This window comes from Lepisosteus platostomus, chromosome 3 (genome assembly GCF_059453375.1).
Source record: "Lepisosteus platostomus isolate fLepPlt1 chromosome 3, fLepPlt1.hap1, whole genome shotgun sequence".
NCBI lineage: Eukaryota > Metazoa > Chordata > Actinopteri > Semionotiformes > Lepisosteidae > Lepisosteus > Lepisosteus platostomus.
The window spans coordinates 74,985,772-75,011,087 of NC_142613.1; the positions used below are offsets into that span (position 1 = coordinate 74,985,772).

Below are 25,316 nucleotides of genomic sequence, written 5' to 3' on the forward strand. Positions count from 1 at the left end.
CACTCACAGCATTGCATTGGTGTTTTTGTAAATTTATATAGAGAAGGTGCCTTTTTCATCGGTTCTTTTTCATTTGCCCCATCATCCCAAGGTGAGTGCTTCTTTTGCACTCAAAGCGTAAAGGGTAATAAAACTAAAATGTTCTGAAAAAAATTGTTGAGATTTGGTTGCCATGGAAAACATAACAGAAAACTACAATCAATTTTGTTCAACAACATCTAAAACATCACAGCAATCGATTCCAGAGCATAAACCAGATGATAAATCTTTACTCCTGCCTGTGCACTATCGACCTGTCATCTGCCTGATTACTCAGTCCTGCCCGAGTTGTGCCTCATTATGGATCTGTACACGTTTATTCAAACACGGACACTTTCAGAGTCATATCTTGTTTATGAGCAACTGACTGCTCGAACCACTTATTACACATGGACGGTCTGAGAAACCTTGCAGGTTGCCAGACTGGCTGGATTTTGCAGTAATAACTCCAGAAGGTAAGTACGACAGTTTTCCCTTCGTGTTTCAAGTTTCAGCTTTAGAGAAGTTCCGCTGTCACTCTTGTGGACATTCTCAAAGGCCGGAGTAATGAAGTTTCAAGTAATGAAAGTAAGTGATGTATTGATGTAAGATAAAGAACAGTACTAATTATATATAAAATATTAAATTCTGCAGTAACTGGCATCGCAAAACCTTTTAAAATGGTGCCGCCAGCGTTTCACAAAGTCCACTTCTGAGTTGTGTTTTAGGAATGCCTCAACTTTTTGGTGACACCTTGTTTTCAAATATTTGCAGCGGTAAGTTTGAACATATGTGTATGAAGTCGCAGACAAGAAAAGCAGGTATCTGGTAAAAATCAATTCTTGAATTGTGTCGGCTGGATTCGAGAAGAAAGCATTACTATTACAATATAGCTGCGTATAGAGCAATATAGCTGATGACTATTTAAAGCTTAGAAATATCTAAACTGCTAGTGTAACCTGTCAATACTAGATTCTAATAAACCTGAATTTTATACCAGTTTAACTTTCTCGTCTCGTTATTCGGTGTCTTATTATTTTCCTTTTCATTAAGGTTACTATTTTCAGTTAGGAAAATACTTAATGTAAGTCAGTTATAGCACTTTAGGAGTGAAAGTGCGTTTCGTCATGAATCTCTTAACAGACAACGCTTGACGCGGGAGTTCGTGAGTGCGAGTACTGTACCTGTTCCTGTTCACCTTAGTTCACACACCAATGCTGACAGAAATCTTTTGACTCTTTCTTAACGTTACCATTGAAGACTAACGCTACAAAAGGGAGGGAAAAAATGAAACTTTATGCAGGTAAAAATGTTAGAGATTTAGGAGGTCGGAAAACCGAAATCTATGTGCGTACAAGTGTACGCCTGCTGTCGTGTTCATCATTGCGAGAGTGGGAATCGTCCACTGACAGGAGATAAGGATCTGTTGTTTTTTATGTAATAAGTCAATTACAGATACAGTTTCGCCTCTCCACCGTTAAGCAGACACTAGGAACAGATGGTCAAGTCTTCGCTAAGTGTCCGGCTGAGAGGACTGAAACGTTCTTGCGTCAATATTTGCTCAAACTATGCGAGGTACACAGCTGACAACAGGACACGTTTCACTGGCTGTGGAATAAATGGGAAAAATATACATCCCTATGACACATTTCAGGGATTGAGACTCCGTATCTTTCCAAGTACGTTTTTGTTTGTTTATCAATAAAATAAAATAAAAACCAACACGACTTTTAAAGCAAAGCCATGGTGTAAGGCAAAAATAAAATCATAAAAACTCCCAGACTGAAATAACCGAGACCCCCGCTGTACTGTATGTTATTTAACTTAAATTTCAAAACGAATGCTTTGCTGCCTTGAACACAGACGTTTTGTTTTTCGCCTTCCACGCAGTTAAACGTATGCATATGACTATCAATTAGACTAGAGATTTAATTGCAAAACGTAATTTTTAAAGAATCCGCTAGACAAAGAATATTCATTCTTAATGTTTGATTTCAAGAAACCTTTCGTTTGAAACTGTAATAACTTTCAGTTGCCTTTGGGTTGTCAGTTTCCTTGTAAAGGCTAAGATCTTCGTTTTTTGCCTGCGTTCAGTGGATCGCTGCTCCGCACTTTGTCACCATCACTTTGCCCAAACCTGCCTCTAGAGGAGACTGATGAGAACTCTGTATTTCTTCATTAAAACGTTTTTTTAACCGTTTGTACATTATTTTAACTCAATACCATGCGGTTACGTCTTTTAGAAGTTTTACATTCACAAGAAAGAAAAAGTTTAAATGCTCATGTTTTATTTTTAATTAAAACTCTCCTGAAACCGATGCCTTGTGAACTGTATGATGATTCGGTATGATATGAGGATTTTGATGATTGTCAGATAAGCCGATGATAGAAACCCAACAGAGAGTATGGTTAGATGATGAAAGAGGTACAGTATGTGTATACCTGGATCACACCAGACGCCAATCCCTTACAGGACACACACGTATTAATGCTCATTCATTTTCTAACTGCTCTGGCGGTAAACAACAGGCACAAGTCCATCACAGGACACACACACACACGCCAGTTTTCCCAGAAGCCAATTAACCTAGCACTATGTTTTTGAACTGTGGGAGGAAACCTGAGCAACCTAAACTGTATAGGATGTATTTGAGCTGTGGAGACTTGAGTACCCAGAGGAGAAAAACAACTATAAGAATATGCAGTTATGAAACCCCCAAGCAGAAAGAACCAGATTTGAATCCAAAAGCTGTGAAATGACAGTACCAGACACAGTGCCACCACACCACCCTGCCTAAAACATCTCCTGTGATCAATGTTTACATTTTAGGTATCAACAGCTGCTATTGCCTGATGCTGATGAAGATTGCGAAGGATGGGGGGTACAAATATCTTGATTGCCATTCAAAGGGTCTATTACCCGTTACTGTTTTCAGTTGGATTACCAGGTTTGTTGGCGTTTTCGTTTGTTGTGTGATTGTTGTTTTTGGCCACGCAGGTGGCAGATGGCAGTATGAAAACAGACCCTGGGAATGTAATGATATTATAAAAACATGGTACTGTTGTTAATTGTTGTTATTGCCAGCAGTTAAATCACCCTGCACCTCACAGCTGGCAGCCCACTGAATCCCAGCAGGTGTGAGCCTGGTCAGTACCTGGAGGGGAGACTCCTGGGAAAGCTAAGGCTGCTGTTGGAAGTGGTGTTAGTGGGACCAGTAGGGGCGCTCACCTTAACGCTGTGTGCTGCCTTGATGCCACAGTAATAGTGATGGGGGACACCACACTAAAAAAAAGGGTGTAGGTGTGGGTCTGTGTGGGTCCTAATGCCCCAGTATAGTGACGGGGACACTATACTGTAAACAGGCGCCATCCTTCGGATGAGACGTAAAACCGAGGTCCTGACTCTCTGTGGTCATTAAAAATCCCAGGGCGTTTCTCGAAAAGAGTAGGGGTGTTACCCCGGTGTCCTGGCCAAATTTTCCATTGGCCTTTACCCATCATGGCCTCCTAATAACCCCCATCTCATTACTCTCCTCTCCTCCCCACTGAGAGCTGGTGTGTGGTGAGCGTTCTGGTGCACTATGGCTGCCGTCCCATCATCCAGGTGGGGCTGCACACTGGTGGGGGTGGAGGGGATCCCCATTACCTGTAAAGCGCTTTGAGTGGAGTGTCCAAAAAAGCGCTATATAAGCGTAAGGAATTCATAATTAATATTATTAAATGTGGAATTTTCTTCACACTTCTCACCTTGTAAGCCTCTGCTTCATGGAAAGCAGGACTAAGAAGCATTTTAATAAATCCTTTGTCCCCAAACCTTATTTAGCCAAAAAAAAAAGTCCTTTACTCTTCTTCAGAATATAAAAAAATGCTGCCAAAAGTGGACAAATCCTATAACTCACCTAAAGAAATGCATTTTGTCATCTACATTTACAGCATAACTGTAGCATTTATCTAGCAGGGAACGATACCACGTGAAAAAAAAAAAACAGGAGCTCCCACCTAACTCACCAAGTGCTGAGCAAAATGTCTGCTTTTTACTCTACAGCCAACCTCTTCACCTTCTACGTGATTAGGTTTCGCAAGTGTGGCATGTCCGAGACGGCCGCCATCTACCTGAGCTCGCTGGCCGTCGTGGACTCCTGCTACCTGGTGTGGGTGATCCTGCTGGACCTGACCTTGACCTTCGCGCAGGCGCAGCCCTTCTGGCACGCCCAGCCCTGGTGCAGGATCCTGACCTACCTGCAGCACGGCTCCCTGTACAGCTCCTCGTGGATCGTGGTGGGCTTCACCGTAGAGCGCTACCTTGCGCTCAGGATCACCAGCCTCAAGAGGCGCCTTTCTCGGTGCAGGGTCACGGCCTGCGTCGCCCTGATGATCGTCGTCTTCTCCCACGTCGCATCGGTCCCAGTGTACTGGATCAACGACGTCAAGCCGACGAACCTCACCAGGGACGGCGAGAACGTCACCTTGCCCAGGTGCGGATATAACAACACGGAGTATTCCACGGTGCTGGTCTGGATCACCACCTTCCTCTCTGGGGGAATCCCCATTCTCCTCGTCATCGTCTTTAACACTCTGATAGGACACCACCTCCGGAGGGCCAGCAAGATGTTCACCAAGGAGGAGAGGCGAGCCATCAAAGGGGCCAGCGCCAAGAGCATGGTCAGAAGAACCATCTTACTGCTCTGCACAGTGTCCATCACCTTTGTAGTCTTGAGTCTCCCGCGGTTTGTGACATATTGCATCTTAAGAACCACCTACAACTACCAAGGCTTCAACAGAGATGACTACAGCCTGCCCATCAATGTCATCAGTGACCTGGCCAACATGCTGCAGAATCTAAACTCCTCCACCAACTTCCTCTTGTACTGCATGGTGAGCAGGAGGTTCAGGCAGGAGCTGCTCGGCTTGCTGGCTCACAGGAGCAGAGCAAGGGAACTTGGGTCCCTCACCGCCCAGACAACCATGAAAGTGTTTTCTGTCATGGATCGTCCAGCCCACAATGCAAGGGTGGTGAACGTGGTTCTCACAAAACCTAAGCAAACTCAGTAGTTCATTGACAGCGTCTTGTAAAAGCTTTCAATATTTGTGAAACTGAGATTTTTCTAAGAGATGTCTGCATTCTTGTACTTGTTTTAACTTGCCTTTCAAAAGAAGTGATGGAGATTTCAAAGTAAATTACAAATGGCATACAGTACTCTTTCTCCCCAAGTGCTGAATGTGCGCACAGTTCTGGAGCTCTGTTTGTGCGAGAGGTACACAGCACGACGGCACAACGGCACGACAGCACACACTCTGTAATCCATCCATCTTTCCACCCATTCCCGAACCGCATCGTCCCGTTCGCGGTGGTGGGAGAGCACTCGGTGCTGGGGCCCTGGGCTCAGTCCTGCACCCGGGCTGCCGTCTGTGTGACGCTTGTGTGCTCCCCCCGTCTTCACCTGGGGTTCCTCCCACACTCCCATGACATCAGATGAGGCCCGGGCCAGGTCACGCTGTGGGGCCCCCTCATGGTTTGGGAAGAGGGGGGAAAAATATTGGAATGTACAGAATAGTATGATGGGAGGATTAAGGCGGGCATTTTGGCACTCCTGAAGAAGGGTAGATTCAGCACTGAAAGGGGGATGTTTTTTTCACAGCCGTGGACTTTAGGCGAGAATCACAGCATGTGGTAAAAGTTCCTAATCGGACTCGAGTGGAGAAACACAGCCAAAGGGTTGAAGTGGGGGACCTCGCACCTTGAGGTGAGGCCCCCCTTTGAGGTCAGGCCTAGGTAGCTACACCCCAACAGCCCAGCACACACATGCACAGGGATTATTGCCTGTGTTGCGCTCCAGACACAGTCCTGACGCAGAATGCAGTCAGTAAAGCCAAAAACGTTGAAAGATTTTAATTTTCTGTCATGGTTTTCTTTTGAAAATCTTTTTTTTCCCTGTCCATGCACACTCAGTTTGGATTAGTCCATTCCAAAATCAATCCAGTTTACCACTGGAGCCACAGGACTGGGAATGGGAAGAACACAGAGACAAATATGTCCTCCTCCATCATGTGTACTTGTCAGAGTTCAGCCTCTTTTTTACTCTGTGAGCCTCAGTGATATCGACTGGTGGTCCATCTACAGTATGTGCCTTATTTACTGATTTAAATGTAATTACTTTTCTCTGGAGAGATGAGAACACAGAGGCATTCGTTTTTCATTCATGATACAATACGTCTTGAAAATGTGTTCACTGCAAAATGTTATTAGGAATACTCTTCTTTCACATTCCTTAATACAGCATTTTGAAAGAGTAAAGATAGTATTCTGATGCCACTAACAACTTAATCATTTCCTTAGTGAATAGTTTTTTTTTAATGGCCTAATCTCTTTTAGAAAACGACATTGCAAAAGCGAAAGGTTTACTGCTTTTAAAACTCCCAGACTAATCGTCAGTCTTTAAGAAAGCCAGGTGAATTGCAGGTGTTCCGCATTTTTAGTCTCACTACTGACGATTCTTCCAGAGTGATGCCATTTTTCTTACAGACGAACTTTGTCATTAAACTTTTAACAAAACAAAGCTCCGATTATTTTTTTTTAACCTGCAGAAACGTTAACACCTCTCGCCTGCCTTTGTACGCTTCCCGACTTCGGAGCGAAATTCCTTCCGCTGCTGAAACTTTTTTTTCCGATGGGTGGACTCTACCTTTTAAACTTTTTGTGAAGAATTTGCATATTCGGAGTTATTGTTCTCCCTGATTTGCATTTAAAATTTCTTCCTTGTGAAGAAAGAGCCGCGGGTTCCCAGCAGGACGGCTACCTGCGCGTTTCCTTCTACGCCCACAGTCAGTCCTCTGCCGCCGCTGTTGGGGAGGTAGGAATATTGATCTCCGGATGCTTTTAATACAAAACACTTTTCTGTATTGATTATTTTAAGCATTCAGACCGAAACCTGTTGTGTAAAAGAAAAGGCGAACCGGTGCAGTTAGTGCGATTAAGCTGAACGTGGGAATATATGTTCATTTTGACTTTGAAAGCCTTCTTGTCAGATCAGGATGAAAAAAGACAAGGAAATTCGGAAAAGTCCAGTCATCAACAGTAAATCAAAAAGCTGATTTTTTTTAACTCAGTTTAATATACATGTTCAACTTTGTGGTAGTGTTTACCGTTAAACTTTTTTTTTTTTGCAAATAGTGTTTAATCACTTAAATTAGCCAGCTCGTCGCTGAATGAGGTGGTAAGGTGGTTAATGACGAACTGGACCGGTGTTAAACATTGGTACCGTACATGAGTCAGTGTTTGGTGTTAATTTCAAGATGATCGCCAAGTTCCCTGCACTCATGCCTACTGTACATGTATGTACATGAGGGTGTAGATCCCTTTGACTTTTTTAGATGGTTTGCTTTCTTTAAAAAAAAAACATCTGTTCAGTAATACAAATAATGAAATAAACTAGTTTCAAAACACTGTCACGTAGACGTACCTTCGCCTATTCTTTTAAAAACGTTTGTCCTTTTTTCTCAATTATTTGGATTGACCATACAAATAAGATATTGTTTATTATATCAAAATATATGGCAGGGTGGCTCAGCTGCTGGTAAAGATGCACGGTGTTGCACGGCATTGCAACCCCGAAATCTGATCATCTAAATTCAGATCGCTATTGCCTAAATTGTACTATTACTCGCTGCTTTTCGGGTGCTTATGTTTTACTGAGACACAAAAACATTTGTTCCTCCAGTGGAGTGTGAACTGTTACTGTCTATATATGAACTGTGATCCAACAGGTCCGTTTGTGTCACTGGTGTCTACCCTTTGCCCACGTAGGCTGGAAAGTCTTCGGTTTGCGCAAAAGCATAGTGTGACAAGTGGCTTTTCGAGGAAGTCTCCATCTTGGCTCAAAACCCAGGCCCTTTGGCGTAGCCCTGAGCCAAAATGGGGGCTTGCTTGCACTACCGCACACAAGGGTTGGAAAAAAAGTTCTGTGATGATCTCTCAGCTCTCTCTGATGCAGGTCACTGTATTTCTCTGTGTTCTTTTCGCCTCAGTAACATGAATGTGTTGTAGCCATCTTGCCTGATGTCTCTCTCTCAGTGCTGGAGACACTCTTTCAAGATGTACACTCTTCACCAACTTATACTGTACATATGTATCCCCTTAGCCTGCTGTAAATATGATGCCATAGTAACTAGTTTTAATTTTTGTTCAATTGACAGCTGTAGTAGGCTCGTTCATTTATTTTCTTGTTCGAATCGTGTGCAATACATTCTTCTCTTCATCGTTTATCTTCTCAGCACAAGACGTTATGTAAGAAATTTCAGCTGGTTACAAGGACAATGGAGTCATTCATAGGTAAGATCCAAACGTATTTGACACAAGGCTTTACATTAAAAAAAGTGAACTAGCAAGTTCATTTAATAAAACAATGCCGGTGATATTACTCAACGAGAATCGTGTGGTTCTGTGATTTCTGCATCATTATAATCATGGAATTGTTATATGTTCTACTCTAGTCTAATATGATTTAATCATCAGTTCTGACACTTAGATATAGAGTCAGAATTTGTCTTGAAAAGAAACTAGATTAGCTCTCCGAATAGACCTGTAGAAGTATTAGCTTGTTTGAGAAACAGGAAAGGAGCACGTTCCGGTGATAATGTTAACGTCCTGCAAAGAAGCAAACAAAAGGTTCATTCCATACCGAAAAGAGAAGAAAGGAAACACAACGTTTCGCTGTGGAGCCTTCTTCGGGAAATTCCTTTCTTCTCTATTCTGCAGGGAACAAACCTTTACCTGTTCCCTTCCAGCCTACGCCTGCTGACGCAGCTCCCTGCTAGAACTCTTTTAACACTCTGTCTTCCTTGTGTCTGAAAACAGAGCATAAATGTCAACAGATAAGTGACACTGGGATAAGTAGGGGGAGAGTACACTGTAAGACAAATTGTTTTTTTGCTTTGAAGGATTTCTTTCTCGGGGGTCAGACCCTAATTGTTTTGTTGTCTTTATCCGAAGACTTTCGTCCTCTCAGAAGCATTCCCGTGGAGACAGACGAGTCCATGGTATTCTTGGACGTGCTGGCGAAGTGTAAAGACCAGCCCTGTGGGACAGCGGGAGTCTGCTCCGGACAGCCGGAGGTGACGGTGAAGGAAGTGGCACTGTGCAGGTCCGGTGTACAAGACAGCTTAAGTGGCAGAAACTATTTCCAGGAGAAGAAACCCCAAACGGGCGCTTCTGAGGAGGATACAGGGCAGAGTCCTAGAAAAAGTCCCTTCCCAGCAGGCAGCTGGGCCGATTCGTCCCCAGAAATGCGCCGGTTCGAAATTACACAGGTGCCAAGAGGACCCGCAAAGCCAACCAATACCTGTTTACAGCAGCCGGGCTCTTCAGAAGTCGGGCTCTGCCCCGCCGTCAAGAGACGCCAGCTGCCCACAGAAAAGGACTTCGAGAGCGAAGTCGGTTCTGACTCCAGAGAGAGTGCCAGGCCGTCTCTGCTGAGCAGACAGCTGGACCTCCCCAGTGAAGACACCGGCTACGGGTCCCAGCCTCGGAAGGACATGGATGTCCAGCTGCAGGACCCCCCGCTGTCTCTGCGGTCAGACCTGGGCTGCCCTGTAGGCCCCGGGGTTGTGATAAACAGGGGTGAAGGATCTGGGCTCTGGCCCACAGCCCACAACAATCCACAGCAGCACAACCATTACCCAGCTCCTCAGCGTAAGTTAGATCTTGGATACTTCTGATCTTGACCTGATCTTGACCTGATCTTGACCTGATCTTGACCTGATCTTGACCTGACTTGACCTGACCTGACCTGACTTGACCTGACTTCGCCTCACCTGACCTGAACTCATTTGATCTGACCTCACCCAGCCTGCACTCACCTCACCTGACCTCGCCTCACCTGAGCTTGCCTCACCTGACCTCATCCAATCTGACCTCTCCTCACCTGACCTCTTCTCACTTGACCTCATCCAATCTGACCTCTCCTCACCTGACCTCATCCAATCTGACCTCTCCTCACCTGACCTCTTCTCACTTGACCTCATCCAATCCGACCTCTCCTCACCTGACCTCATCCAATCTGACCTCTCCTCACCTGACCTCTTCTCACTTGACCTCATCCAATCCGACCTCTCCTCACCTGACCTCATCCAATCCGACCTCTCCTCACCTGACCTCTCCTCACCTGACCTCATCCAATCTGACCTCTCCTCACCTGACCTCATCCAATCTGACCTCTCCTCACCTGACCTCATCCAATCCGACCTCTCCTCACCTGACCTCATCCAATCTGACCTCTCCTCACCTGACCTCTCCTCACCTGACCTCATCCAATCCGACCTCTCCTCACCTGACCTCTCCTCACCTGACCTCATCCAATCTGACCTCATCCAATCCGACCTCTCCTCACCTGACCTCATCCAATCTGACCTCTCCTCACCTGACCTCTCCTCACCTGACCTCATCCAGTCCGACTTCTCCTCACCTGACCTCTCCTCACCTGACCTCATCCAATCCGACCTCTCCTCACCTGACCACTCCTCACCTGACCTCATCCAGTCCGACCTCTCCTCACCTGACCTCTTCTCACTTGACCTCATCCAATCCGACCTCTCCTCACCTGACCTCATCCAATCTGACCTCTCCTCACCTGACCTCTTCTCACTTGACCTCATCCAATCCGACCTCTCCTCACCTGACCTCATCCAATCTGACCTCTCCTCACCTGACCTCTTCTCACTTGACCTCATCCAATCCGACCTCTCCTCACCTGACCTCATCCAATCCGACCTCTCCTCACCTGACCTCTCCTCACCTGACCTCATCCAATCTGACCTCTCCTCACCTGACCTCATCCAATCTGACCTCTCCTCACCTGACCTCATCCAATCCGACCTCTCCTCACCTGACCTCATCCAATCTGACCTCTCCTCACCTGACCTCTCCTCACCTGACCTCATCCAATCCGACCTCTCCTCACCTGACCTCTCCTCACCTGACCTCATCCAATCTGACCTCTCCTCACCTGACCTCATCCAATCCGACCTCTCCTCACCTGACCTCATCCAATCTGACCTCTCCTCACCTGACCTCTCCTCACCTGACCTCATCCAGTCCGACCTCTCCTCACCTGACCTCTCCTCACCTGACCTCATCCAATCCGACCTCTCCTCACCTGACCACTCCTCACCTGACCTCATCCAGTCCGACCTCTCCTCACCTGACCTCTTCTCACTTGACCTCATCCAATCCGACCTCTCCTCACCTGACCTCATCCAATCTGACCTCTCCTCACCTGACCTCTTCTCACTTGACCTCATCCAATCCGACCTCTCCTCACCTGACCTCATCCAATCTGACCTCTCCTCACCTGACCTCTTCTCACTTGACCTCATCCAATCCGACCTCTCCTCACCTGACCTCATCCAATCCGACCTCTCCTCACCTGACCTCTCCTCACCTGACCTCATCCAATCTGACCTCTCCTCACCTGACCTCATCCAATCTGACCTCTCCTCACCTGACCTCATCCAATCCGACCTCTCCTCACCTGACCTCTTCTCACTTGACCTCATCCAATCCGACCTCTCCTCACCTGACCTCATCCAATCTGACCTCTCCTCACCTGACCTCTCCTCACCTGACCTCATCCAATCCGACCTCTCCTCACCTGACCTCATCCAATCTGACCTCTCCTCACCTGACCTCTTCTCACCTGACCTCATCCAATCCGACCTCTCCTCACCTGACCTCATCCAATCTGACCTCTCCTCACCTGACCTCTTCTCACCTGACCTCATCCAATCCGACCTCTCCTCACCTGACCTCTTCTCACTTGACCTCATCCAATCCGACCTCTCCTCACCTGACCTCATCCAATCTGACCTCTCCTCACCTGACCTCTTCTCACTTGACCTCATCCAATCCGACCTCTCCTCACCTGACCTCATCCAATCTGACCTCTCCTCACCTGGCCGATAGAGGGTCGCAGGCAAGCTGGAGTCTATCCCATCATGCAACAGGTGCGAGGCAGGTTACACTCTGCAGGGCACACCAGTCCATCAGAGGGCAGACAGACACACACACACAGACACACGCACACGCACACACACACGCACACACACACACACCGCACCCCAGGAATTGAACCCCGCTGCAAGATAGCAATGCTATCCCCTACACAACGGTGCAATTGTGAAATTAATCAGAAAAGATTTGTAGAAAAGGCCATTTCCCCATTCAGCCTTAAAGTGTTACCCATACTGTGCATGCAAAGACTGGTGGAACTGTACGTACATGGATTAAACCAGTTGTTAAATCTAATGACATCCTTACAAAGTCTCGTATATTTTTGCCTTACCTCTCCACAGGATTTGCGGCTGTGGATTGTGGGCACGCCTGCTGGTCACATTCCCCCTCCTATCAGAGACAGGATCCCAGGGTGTGTGCACAGCAGCAGCTGACTGGCTGCACCCACGGGCGCTGTGTTCCAGAGCCCCAGCAGGAAGTCAGGCATTGGCCCGGACCAGAGGGCTGGTAAGCACAGCGCGTCTTGTTGGCGTTTTCTCTGGGAATTCCCCGCTTTGCCCCTGGCCACTCCTGAAAGGGCAAGGCTGAACGCGCGAGAAGAACCAGCAGGAGTGGCTCAGGACGGGAGCCAGGAAGAGATCCGTTTACTACAGCCCTCAAATAAAACCCCGTGAAATTAAACAACAATGCAGGACGTGTGAAAGGAATGGCAAAAATGTGTTTTCTTTAAAAAAGTACATGCACGTCTACTCTTCCCTCATGTCTTTTGCAAAAGGAAGATAACACACCTGAGGATATACTGTACATCTGTTACTTCTCTCAATCTTGACTAAATTGGACACTTCCCGAAATTCCTACCCATCCAGGGAATGAATTGAGCCTCAGCAGTATGCGAACACACTAATAGTAACAATGATATTAAATCATTTCAATAAACTCTTTTCAATATTTCAAGCATTGTGACATGCTGCACATTAACTTAGCTCAGCTAAGCCATGAGATTTCTATAACAATTTATGATACTGACACTATGCAATTGCTGACAAAACACTTCAGTTGATTCACTTTCAACTTTCATACACAACTATATTACGTCATCAGGACATGTTCTTCCAAACAGATGAGCTAGCAAACAAGTCGACAGCGTAGATGTTCTGCTTCATTCAGTCTTCTAAAGATTCTTTGACAATTTGACAAAAAAAAGTTCTTTTTGAATCTAAACACAGGAGTGTGTCAGATTAAGCCTATTTATAGATGAGACAATGTGTTACACGTGGTATGTTTAGCTTTGGTAAATAAGGTAAATATTTTCTCATTTACTGTATAAACACTGTGGGATATTTACATTAATTACCAGTACCAATACTGTTATTGTACACATTTCTGTCAGAAAACATTTTTCCTTGTGATATTAAGAGGAAATTCTACTGCTGTAACAAACTGGAAGTAAAAGAAAAATAGGTTTAAAACCAAAGAACAGCATATGCTTTAATACATACAGTGCTTTAGTGCATAACGTGTTATATTAGAATTCACTCACTTTCTCAAAGGCAGAGTTTTAGCATTAATCACATATTTTCAATTAATAGACTTTTTTTGACAATTACTGTATGCATTATAATCATTCTCTGAAGGAGGTGTTTAGGTACAGTACTGTACCATTTAAATAAATAAGGGGGACAAATGAAAATATCTTTATTACTGCTTTCAAAACATAGTTATTTTATTTTTTTAATTTTAACTTTTTCTTTTGAACCCTTACCAATACTTTCATGGTCTATATACTAGACCTGTAAGTCAGGAGGAACTCAGATAATTATACTGTGTGTGCAACAGCACTCCTCTGAAACACAGTAAGGATGTTTGTTATTGGAGGGTCCATCTACTGTTTGAAAATCTGGCTTAATGTTTGCAAAATTAGATTATTTTCTCCCACATTCAAATCATCATGAGAACAAATCTGTGCTCTTGTTGTTCTGAACGGAAGAATGGAGGTTTACAGTAGGTCTAGTGGAGAATTTTAAAATTGAGTGTATCAGTTAACGGGTGATCAGTGGATCTTCAAATCCATCTTTATGTCCCTAATTCTGACAGAACTCAGCAACATGTGTTCATCTGGAAAGTTTAATCAGATCGCGCTCACAAATGGTGATACGACAGAACCCTGACACTGAATGACCCAGACCTGACATCTCTCAGGGCTTCTGTTACAAGTTAAACATGTAGGACCGTCCCCCTACTTGTAGTGATTTACGGGAGCATACGTGTAGGTTTCATGTTTGAGGAACGCTGTTATTTTGAGTTATTTTGTCCTTTTTCTGCAATGGTGCTGTAACAAAAGAAGTGGAAAGCGCCGTGTTAATCGCAGTGATGGCGTTGTTTTGTAGGAATCGGCCTCATTTTCGATTCGGTGTGAGAGACAGTCACTCCTCTGCCTACGGCCTCCACCGCGGTCTTCACAGTACACCGGGCTGTGCCGCCCCCTCTGTGGGGGTGATGTCTCAGATTGACATCGTACCTTCTCCACCTCTGCCTCCTCCGTACCACCAGCCTGCTGTCGGCGGGACAGAGGAACCGGGAATGTTGAAAACCATCAACCTGCCAGATGAATGCCGTGAGTGAAATATAAAAAAGGTTTGCAGTACAGCACCTTTTCAGAAAAAAAAAATGCTTCATAAGGCAGGATTCTGAGGCGTATTAATACCACTTTCATATTGATGTGCTTCATGTCACATGCCACAGTTGGATGAGTTTCTTGGCAAGAATATAACAGGGAGGATTTGTTTCAGTACCCATGTACATCAACCGGATTTGGGGCACTTTACAAGTGGAGAAAAGGCAAGCACTAAAAGAAAATAAACATTCTTTAATTAAATTCTTTATTCAATATAAAGTCAGTTGTTTAATGAATAACATTTTTGCTTTCCATAAAGTGTTCTTAATTCTCACTGGCTGTTCTGAAATGAATATGAAAGTTTATTTAAAGGAATGTTAGCAGTAACCCCCAAAGTTTCATATCTAGTAGAAAGTGACATATTAAAAGTCCACATTCTGAATTTGTTTTCAGGGAATTTATTTGTTACGTATTCAGTGGACGCAGCTCGTGAGATACTAACCTTTGTGGAATTTCTGACAAAACAAGGCTTTCGGCCAGCGGTAAGTAGGGACAGAAAGTCAAGTCTCCCTCTCATCTGCTACTTTGTTCGTTTGGTTACACACTTTGCAGCTCACACCCCAGTGGTATTTCTTTATGAGAGACGTTACTGTACTCATCCACAATTTTCTATGTGAACAAGTATAAAGGCATTTTAAAAACTTTTTATTATACAGTCTGCAACAGGATACGTCTATAGTAAGCATTAAAATGCTGTTCTTCTTCAGTGTTGTTGTATTACCTGTTTTACTTAGGTTTTACTTAGCCATTACAATAAGTGTGCTTTGTATTTGTGTCTTGAGCTGGACTTGATCTACTTCAGTTCAGAGACTGTTGATTTAAAGATCATTGGTCGCATCTCTTCCTTTGTTCCAGATTGATATATTTGACAACCCAATAAGGCGTATGGACATCAATAAGTGGATGGACAGTTATTTAAAAGACGTAAGCATAAAAAAAGGAGTGTAAGAACAATTACAATTGCAATTACAGTCAGTTCTTAGTTTGTACATTTTAACATTCACATACAGTATGTTGCTTTCAGGAATGTGTAATGTTATATATGCTTTTCAAGGGGGTATATGTTCATGGATGTCACAGTACTGTATTTTTCCAACTGCTAATTCACCCCCAAAATATTGTATTTCCTTTCCTTTTTTTCATTTCCCACACACTATCATCTGGTTATTGGAGTTTTGAAGGCATAATCAATATGTTTCAGGGGATTAATCCGCTACGAAGTGCTGTGCAAATTCAGTATGACAGCAAAACCTTACAAACGCATTTGAAACAAACCACAGCTACAGTAAAGATCACTTTACATGACGTACAGGAGAGGCCAAAAGAAGTGCTGTGTTGGAACTCCAAACTGACCTCTCCACTTCGGCCTTACAGAGCCCTTATAGCCATATTGTGAATGAAAGTGCAAGAAACATCATGACTGACTAAAGAAGGGAAAAAATCACGGGCAATTAAAAAATACAATTAAAAGAAAAAAATATATGTATTGGTATTGTTGTGGCATTGGTTTTTAAGCAACAACACAAGCTAAATAAGTAAGCAACAACAGGCAGACTTAAGGTCTACAGCACTTTTTTCAATAGCCACAGTATTTGTGTGACATGCCTATAAATGATGAGCGCTGAATTCATCTGACGTTCCCTGAACTAAAATCTTGTTGAGATGTGTCTTCGCCTATATCCTTGTGTAAATAGCTGTAGTCTGCTAGCTGACACAAGTTAAGGCTGCAGAAATTGCACACCACATTGGTGTTTTAAAGCAGTGCCGTTTGATTTGATTATTTAATTACTGCCAATCCTTCTATTGCAGAAATCAGTACTCATAATTGTAGTTGTGAGTCCCAAGTACAAAGAGGACATTGAGGGAACAGGCTTGGATGAGCATGGATTACACACAAAGTATATTCATACCATGGTAAGTGACCGTGCAGAAGTCTCGCTCTTCCTTAGCACAGCGACATTGTCTTCTGTACATTACCAGACCAAGATCTTGTCTGGGAGTTAACATCAATGTAAATTAGGTTCTAGTGTGTAAAAAATTCAATGTGGCATGAGGGAACTGGCAAGGAAATCTTAAAATGCCTGCACTGCTCATCAGGGAATCTGAGTTTTAGCACTCATGGTGTTATAGTTAAAAAACATTTGTGAATCCTCTTGCTTGGTCCGTATTCTCTTATATTTTAGAACTAAAGCACAATTAGATCTTCATCTAATTCTTCAAGATCTAGATCTTCAAGTCTCAAAAAAAGATAAAGGTGACCTGATTAAATGCACAACACATAGACAACAGATGTATTTGAATTCTTTAATCAACAAAATGTTCCAACAGTAAATATCCTCTTGTGAATAAGTTTGTGAATCCTTCAATTCAATGACTAGTGACACCGTCTGGAGCTTTGATGATTTCACATTGTTTTTTAGGAATTTTGGCCCATTGTTCCACATAAAATCTCTTCATGTCAGTGACATTTGGGGTTGTCTTGTATGAACAGCTCACCAGACTTTCCAGACTGTAACTTGACCAGTCCAAAATATGAAATGTCTCCTTCTTCAAGATTCAAGATTTTTTATTGGCCATATACAACAAGTGTATTGGAATGTTTACTCGTTCAGCTGTACCCAGTAACAGTGGAGAAAAATAATAGCCAGAAATGACAAACAGACATGGACAATAAATTCAGACTATAGACGTTATAATACAGCCAAGACAGGACAGTGCAAACGGCGCAGCACCTCAAAGTGCAGGTGCTAATTTGTGCAGGTGCTGATTTGAGCTGTTTATGATGCGGACTGCTTGGGGGAAGAAACTGGTTTTGAATCTATTGGTCAGTGTTCTGATACTGCGATGCCTCCTGCCAGAACCCAGGGGTGAAAACAGGTTGTGGGCAGGGTGAATTGGGTCCCGAAGTACAGCTCGAGCCCGGTTGTGGCAGCGGTCGATATATCTGGTTGATGGAGGGTAGCTCGGTCCCAGTGACTTTCTGCGTAGACCTCACTGTAGATCTGCCTGCATGTTCAGGGTCATCGTCTTGCTGGATGACCCACGTATGGCTCAGCTGCAGCTGGTGATTGGACGCCCTGTTATTCCCCAGAATCTGCTGATGCTGTACAACACTAAATCCATTGTTCTGTCAGGATGGCAAGCTCTCAGGGCCCTGGGACAGCACAGCAGCCCCAAACCAAATGTACTCCCACTGCTGTTTCAGGAAAAGAATATACAGTAATCAACCATGAAGGGAGATCTTTTTCATGCTGGCGTGAGTTAGCTCTTCCTCGGGTGTCTGTCCACATGGAGATTTTGCACATTTTCCCTGTGGGTGTTCCCAGTTGTTCTGGTTTGCTTCTAATTTTCAAAAACATGCTGGTTACATCTGATCAGCTGCTTTAATTGATCCCTTTTACATTGGCCCTGCAAATGACTCACATTCCATCCAGAGGGACTCTGTCCTGCCTGTGTTTCCAGGATAGACTTCAGCCAGCTGTGAATACACACTTTATCCATGGCAAGAATGATTGTTTTTACATTCTAGAGTGTTTCTACTGCTGCTCCCTCGTGGTGTCTTCATGTTATATCAATCACAAAGCCTCTGAAACTCTGAAAGGCAGCTCACAGGCTGTGCTGAGACACTGGTATTTGCTGATGCTAGCCTGTGAAATCTCTGCCTTCGAGAGGGGAGTATTCAGCACAACAGGGCCAAGGAATCACAGCTGTGTGTCACAATCCAGCTGCACAGTTTCTGCCCCCTCTTCATGCTGGGAATAAATCACACTCGACATGTCACTACCATTCACACAAACAAGGTGCCTACAGTAGGCCATTGTGTACTAAAGGAATTTCTTAAAGGGTTATAAACAGGGAACCTAATGTTTCTGTAATCATGTTTTGAAATCAAAATTATATATATATTGCTTTCCAAGCGATCAACTGTAAGAATAGAGAAGGCTTAACAATGGTCAAGGGCTGGGATGCATGCCCACCCACTGTTGAGTTCCTGAAGTTGAATGTACAGCTGTCTGGACTAGAATGGAACATTAGCGATTTATTCATGAGCCTGCAGGCTTTTCAAAGTCCACTATCTCAGAATTTGGAAAGTAATAGGAAGCCATTTCTGCAAATTGGGGTTGAGGGAATCTGGAAAAAACTGCACAGTGTTGAAATCTCTAGATTAATTAGCTACTGTACTAAAAACTAAAGAAACAATGTGGGCCTATTACAATTTTTGCAAAAAACTTGTAAATGTTTTATATTGTTTTTAAATGTCCAAGTCATCATGTGGTGTTATTATTGATTAGTTATGTGGAAGAAAGTTTGATATCAGTGTCCAAAACCTTTGCTGATTAGATATTTGTATTTCTAATGCTATTCATTTTGTTGATATGGTATGAGAATGATATGTTTATGCACACAACCAGAATATTTAGTGCATATGCAGCTTTTTTAATTTGTTTGCATGTGGCCTTGCAGATGCAGAACGAGTTCATTCAGCAAGGAAGCCTGAATTTCAGATTTATACCTGTGCTCTTCCCAAATGCCACCAAGGTCAGTAGTACTCAATGTCATCCCTGCAACTGAGAAAGCAAAAGCCTGCCCTTCACCTAGCCCGTTGTTCATTTATCCATATCTTATGGCACTCTAGTAAGGACAGGTTGGAAAAGACACATTAATAATGACTGCAGATTTCTTTCATCGTTGCTTAGTTCCTCCATATCCTTTTGTGCTCTATTGACTTGCAATAAAACTGCATCCTACTTGAAAATGCAGGATTTTAGGAGTGTGTCGGCTCCTTCATATTGGTCCTCTTGCTGCGGTGAATTTTAAAGACAGTCCTTTAGCAAGAGAAAAAGACATTATAGTGCCTGTATTCCTGGCACACTACAAAACATTCCAAGCTTTGCTTTCATACAGTGTGTTTATTATGTTCGGTGTAAGCCTTCAGAGTTTGTGGAATTTGACAGTACTTGTCTTTGCAGAGACATGTTCCTGGGTGGCTCCAGAACACCCGCATTTACAGATGGCCCTCGGAGACTGAAGACCTGCTCCTGCGACTGCTGAGGGAGGAGAAGTACATCTCCCCGCCCCTGGGCAAAGAGCTCACTCTCCACATCCGGCCTGTGGGCCCCAATCAGCTGATCAAACCACCCTGACAGTTCACGGACTGATCCCTCGCCCGGCCCTCCAAACTCAGAACGTCCTATTGGCTAGCACCGCCGAAGCTGAAATATTCAAAGATGAAAAGAGAGAAGAACAAAATAACATGAGATGATTTTGAGGATGATGACTCGTCTGTGGTCATCTACTGCTGACTGAGTAGCTTCTCCTCTCAAGTTCCTCTCATACTTGTTACTTAACTTGGCTGTGGTGGAACCAGACACCCTGGGACACTGCACTGGGGCCTGAGCTTTAACCACCTTCCTGTACCTGAACACCCTGGGACAGTGCACTGGGGCCTGATCTTCAACCACCTTCCTGTACCTGAACAATGTGCGACACTGGGGCCTGATCTTTAACCCCCTTCCTGTACCTGAACACTCTGGGACACTGGGACTAGATCTTTCACCACCTTCCTGTACCTGAACACTCTGGGGCACTGGGACTAGATCTCTAACCACCTTCCTGTACCTGAACACTCTGGGACACTGGGACTAGATCTTTCACCACCTTCCTGTACCTTCTTAAGTCTCCTCTCCAGGTGTCACTTTTAGACACTGTAATGTTTTGCTTGTTGCAGATCATTTTTTAGTGTTATGTTGAACTCTAAACTTTGTTTTACACCACTTGATACATTGATACTTTTATATCATTACGGTCTACAGCTCAGTAGTTTCTTGAACGCGGGTCTCCTTCTATAAACACAATAACAAATAATCTTAAAATAATATGTAAATACATTATATTATTCCTTGTACACTATAAAACGCTCTTTAGCCATTCAATGGCATATTGTTTGCCTGAGTTAGCATTTATTCTGACTGATAAATTCATAATGTCTACAGTGTAAGGTCATAAATAGAAACGTTTAAGTGGCTGTACACACATCTTGCCACCTGTTAAATAAAATTGGAGAAACATTCAGATTCTTAGTGGTCTCAGTTTACTATTTGTATAGATTTGTACAGATTCCCAGGGGTTAAGGAGAAGGTCAAGCTTTAACCTCAATCTCTTCTGAACCTCTACATATAAATATCTCACCTTCTGAGCAGCCCTTTGTGCATCTTTCCTCACACGTCTTCACCCTTGTTGCGGCTCCCTGGCTCATTCCTCAGGATACAAGGCGGGTCCTGTCGGCTTTGTCCTTACCATCAGGTTGCCCTTTCCTCAGCCACATGAGTGATGTCAGATTGACTTTAAACACACTATCAACTTTGTTGCATTAGAGTTTGACCAAACTGTTGAAACAAGAACACAAGGAAGGTGATACTGCAGCCTTTGCCGCTGGTGACACTAATTAATGTCTCTAATTGTTCCTGTGTGCTTGGTGGTGCGTGCCCTGTGACGGGCTGATGTCCTGTCCAGGGAGTAGTTCCACCTTGTGCCATATGCTTCCTGGATGGACCGCAGATTGCAGAAGCTTTCAGATAAGTGGGTGGACTCACTCTGACCACAAGATGGCAGTGTTGCCTTTGCCGCCGTTATACTGCAGTGCACTAAACCAAACCATTCCATCAGCAATCCAGAAACACAGAACTGCCACTTCATTTTTACGTCAGGCTCGGAATCAAATTTATAAATGCACGCACACATAGAAAAGTATACGCAAGAACATAAACACACAAAACGCACAGAACTGATACACACTAACATTTCTAAACTTCTCTTGCCCAGTGAGCCTGGGACTAAGCTTTATATGATATTTCCTTTCCTAAAAGCTGGATCTCTATCTCCCTACAGAGATATTCTAAAACACAGCATTCCTGAACTGCCGTGTTACTCATCTAGGTACAGCGTGCAAGAGGAGGAATATAATACTTGCAGAATGGAGCATGTGGTAGTGTTCAGCTTTCCTTGTGCTTCGCTGGGGTCACCAGATTGTAATCACCCGGAAAAACATGGTTCCAGTTTAGAGCCCAAATGAACATCATGTGTGGAAGTATAAGGTATTCATAAATAGAGAAAATGCCTGGAAGGTTATAAAGGGTGTTGTACTGAATAAAACGGTATGCTGAAAGAAAACTGAAACGGAGCATATTTGTCCAGTTATCCCAGAGATATTTACATGCCTCCTTGTTCCGTTTATTTAGTGTATATATAGTATATGGAACTCCAGATTGCCCCAAACACAAAAAAGGGCATGACAACTGCTGGTGGAGACAATGACGGATGTCTTAACTTCCCAGTTCTCATCTAGCATTACATCATGCACTCTGAAAAGAGATATTTCTGCAGGTTGGCGGCACGGTGGCGCAGAGAGAAGCATCGGTACCCTGTAAAAGCTGGGTACTCCTGTGTCCTCCCAGAGCTGAAAGACGTACTGGGAGGTTCACTGGCTTCAGGGAAAACTGGCCCCGGCGTGAGTGAGTGTGGCCGTGTTTTGTGTCCGTGTGTGCTCTGTGATGAGTGGGTGTCTCGCCCAGGGTGTACCCCGCCCTGTGCCTGCTGCTGACTGCGATAGACTCCGGCTCCCAAGGAACCCTTAATTGGATGGATTTCTGCACATTTTCACGAAAAAGTAAATCTACTGGCTGCCTCAGTTGCTTTAAGATTTCAGGTGTTATTTTCACAATATTAAGTTCAATTTCACATGACTCATGAGGGTACATTACATTCCTCTGGTAGCAAATGCAAAACGGTTGGCAGCACAGTACAGAATGCACCACTAGATCTGATGGAAAGCCTCTGACTCCTGCAAGCCATTGAAGAGGCTTAGTTTTGAAAGTAGCAGCTGCCTACAGGAGTCCAGTGGGCTGGACAACATCATTATGGACAGCAGCATTACCTGACTCATGTTTCAGGCCCTTCTGCAGCGGTCCCATCGGAGCCAGCTCTTTGTGCAATTCTGTATCTGTAACCCTCACCCTAACCCTTAAAACGGACCAGGATATTATTGCCTGCTTCCTGTGATACATTAATATCCAATAAATATATTTAAATGGGGGCACTGATGCACTGAGGCAGTAGGTCTGTATAGCAGATGTATGTGTTTTTAGGTGTCAAAACTGGTGATGAAAAGGCTGCTATTTGCATTTCCCTTGCATAGTGGAGAGTCTTGTCAATGGCATCATCAATCATCATTCATATAAATAGCAGTGTTTTCTCCTAACCAGTACGAAGAAACAAAAGGAAAAAAGAATCCGGGTTCTACTTTATATGTCAGAGACAGGTTGGCTTTGATTAGCTTGAACTGTTCAGTCATGGGGCTAGAAAATAGTGCAATGATCATTTGCTAAAATGTAGACGCAAACATTTTGAATTTATTTTCATTTCATAATTGCTGAACTATGCAATGCTTTTATAAATTTACAACAGTACCAAATTCTTATAACATAATTTATACATTTCTAAGAATTCCTCAGAATGTTTTCCCATAGCACTCTTTGAAGGAGAGCATTGCAAGTATCGTAAGTTTCATTTTTGTTCTTCGGCATTTAATCTAATCTCTCAGGTTGAAATATTCAAAATGGTACATCCAGAATTGCCCTCTTATAATGTTTTGCTATCGCATGCTGCAGAAGTTCCAATTATTACCCATTGGCAGCTGACATAAATTTTGCAGTTTCCTGCACTCATAAATTTGTTCTCCGCAGGATTTGAACAGAGCTCAAACATGACACCACATTTTTATCTAGGTGGTCAGAGGCAAGAGGACTTGTAACTCAGGCAAGCAATAACAGAGGGGAAGAAAGTCTTGAAGTAGGCTGTATTTCAAAATATAACCTGTCATCTTATCTGGAACTTGAAGGTGATGGATCGACCCAGGAAACTGAACTGTTCCAGCTGATAAGCCACAAAAGCTGCACTATATCTGATTTCAACAGAATGACTTTCTTTAAAGAATGATCCTTAAACTACAGGCCATTAGTGCAATTCTGACAGTGTGTACCCTTGGTTTTTTTTAATTTGCGCTTTGTTTAGCCTCTAAGAAATGTTTCAATTCACAGTCCAGTGCACAGAGAGAAGAGTTCTCCATTAACAGTGAAACTGCTTGGAGGGATCAACTCAGGCCACCCATCTCCGAGTTATGAGAAAGCTTATTCTGTATTCTCATTCAGAAAAACAATTAAACAACCTACAGGTACAGTATGTGTATTGAGAAATTTTACAGGTTGCCGTTTGCTGTCCGGATAAGCTTTTTTATAGTACAAAAGAATTCAGAGCTTCTACAGAAACAACATTCCATGCATTTTGAGATATACAATAATTGTGTGAATGGTAGCTATAACCATTCCTATGCTCTTGTTCACCAAACATGCCTAAGAATTAAAAACATTAAGAAAATTGAATATTGTAATCAGGTTAATCAAGAACAATGAAATCATCCATCCAGTTTTATAACCCCTTCTTCCAATACAGGGTCACGAGGGAGCCCGAGCCAGAGCCCATCCCGGCAAGCAACAGGCACAAGGCAGGGTGCACCCTGGATGGGACGCCCATCCACAATGAAATCATTTTTGTCCATAAAAAAGAATGATACCCTTTGTGCATTTTTAAAAACCCTGACCCCGCAAAGATATGGTTTGTTAAGTGTTGGAAATATACACATTTAGAAGGTTAAATAGCAGTCAGATTTTTAAGTTCTGATTTCTTTCAAAACAATATGAAGAAGTACTAATAAGCTGACAAAGATATATTTTCTTGACTGTGGCTGCCTGCATTGCTTTTTGCCCCTACGGGAACTTTATTTTCCTATCGGCAACAAAAGAAAATACGAGAAAACCTGACCTGGTAAAAACATTCTATTCCTTTTGATTTTTAAACTCTGGAATGAAAAGGGTTTTCTTTTACTACAGACTGACAGCTGTAATCTAGCATAAATAGAACAAAAAAAGTCATAAGAACAGTAATTTTCATGACACAAACTAGGATGGGTGGCACCAGTGCTGGGAAGGTTAATGCAGTACTGCTGCTGCACAGCCCCTGGGTTTGATTGACACCTTCTGTGTGGAGTATGCATGTTTGTGCATGTGGGGCATGGGTTTTTTCAGACTGCTTTGCCTTCATCTGATAGTCCAAAGACATGCTGTTTAGGTTAACTGGAATCTCTGATTCGACCCGTGCGTGCGTGCGTGCCCTGTGATGAACTGCAGTGTCCTGCTTTGCACCCATTGTCTGCCAGCTCACCACAACCCCATACTGAACAAAGGCGTTACTGAAAATGGATGCATACACCGGTTCACGAGACAGAAAATGTCATATCCAAGGCCACACGCCTGCACAGAACAGCAGAAGGCATACCTATTTATTTCTTTTATAGCCCGTTAAAGGCAGGTTTACATTAATGCCTTTGGCATGTGTCCCATTTATTGTAGTACACATAAGGACAGCATGCAGATAAACTCTGGCTCTATGGCTTGTGTGCTCCTAAAAAAAAAAAACTCTCCTTATACAGTTCTGTGGTGCAGGTAAAATCATTACATTGTTCAGGTGGGGAGCTGCGTCAGCATGCGTAGGCTGCAAAGGAGCAAG

General features: G+C 43.6%; 2 protein-coding genes across 2 annotated transcripts; both read left to right on the top strand.

Annotated features, from left to right (window-relative positions):
* The first annotated feature begins 267 nt into the window (after positions 1-267).
* Positions 268-6,574, top strand: LOC148675464 (putative G protein-coupled receptor 139). The gene is made up of 3 exons (XM_088626822.1): positions 268-494; positions 2,849-2,966; positions 4,064-6,574. Exons 2-3 carry the CDS (start codon positions 2,894-2,896, stop codon positions 5,068-5,070), a joined length of 1,080 nt encoding a protein of 359 aa, XP_088482948.1. The 5' UTR covers positions 268-494; positions 2,849-2,893; the 3' UTR covers positions 5,071-6,574.
* Positions 6,575-6,736: 162 nt separating this feature from the next.
* traf3ip2a (TRAF3 interacting protein 2a) lies at positions 6,737-20,768 on the top strand. The gene is made up of 10 exons (XM_088626821.1): positions 6,737-6,869; positions 8,290-8,347; positions 9,008-9,706; positions 12,364-12,529; positions 14,410-14,636; positions 15,090-15,178; positions 15,552-15,620; positions 16,506-16,610; positions 19,161-19,235; positions 19,667-20,768. The coding sequence occupies exons 2-10, from the start codon at positions 8,332-8,334 to the stop codon at positions 19,838-19,840; spliced, it is 1,620 nt and encodes a 539-aa protein (XP_088482947.1). The 5' UTR covers positions 6,737-6,869; positions 8,290-8,331; the 3' UTR covers positions 19,841-20,768.
* The last annotated feature ends 4,548 nt before the right edge of the window (positions 20,769-25,316 follow it).

Bases quoted from the DNA above. Each gene is read 5' to 3' on its own strand.
- traf3ip2a (XM_088626821.1), top strand. The intron at 12,530-14,409 runs GTAAGCACAGCG...GTTGTTTTGTAG, and splicing joins TGGCCCGGACCAGAGGGCTG to GAATCGGCCTCATTTTCGAT. The intron at 15,621-16,505 runs GTAAGCATAAAA...CTTCTATTGCAG, and splicing joins TGGACAGTTATTTAAAAGAC to AAATCAGTACTCATAATTGT.
- LOC148675464 (XM_088626822.1), top strand. From the start codon at position 2,894: ATGGGGGGTACAAATATCTTGATTGCCATTCAAAGGGTCTATTACCCG. The intron at 2,967-4,063 runs GTTTGTTGGCGT...TTTACTCTACAG, and splicing joins GTTTTCAGTTGGATTACCAG to CCAACCTCTTCACCTTCTAC.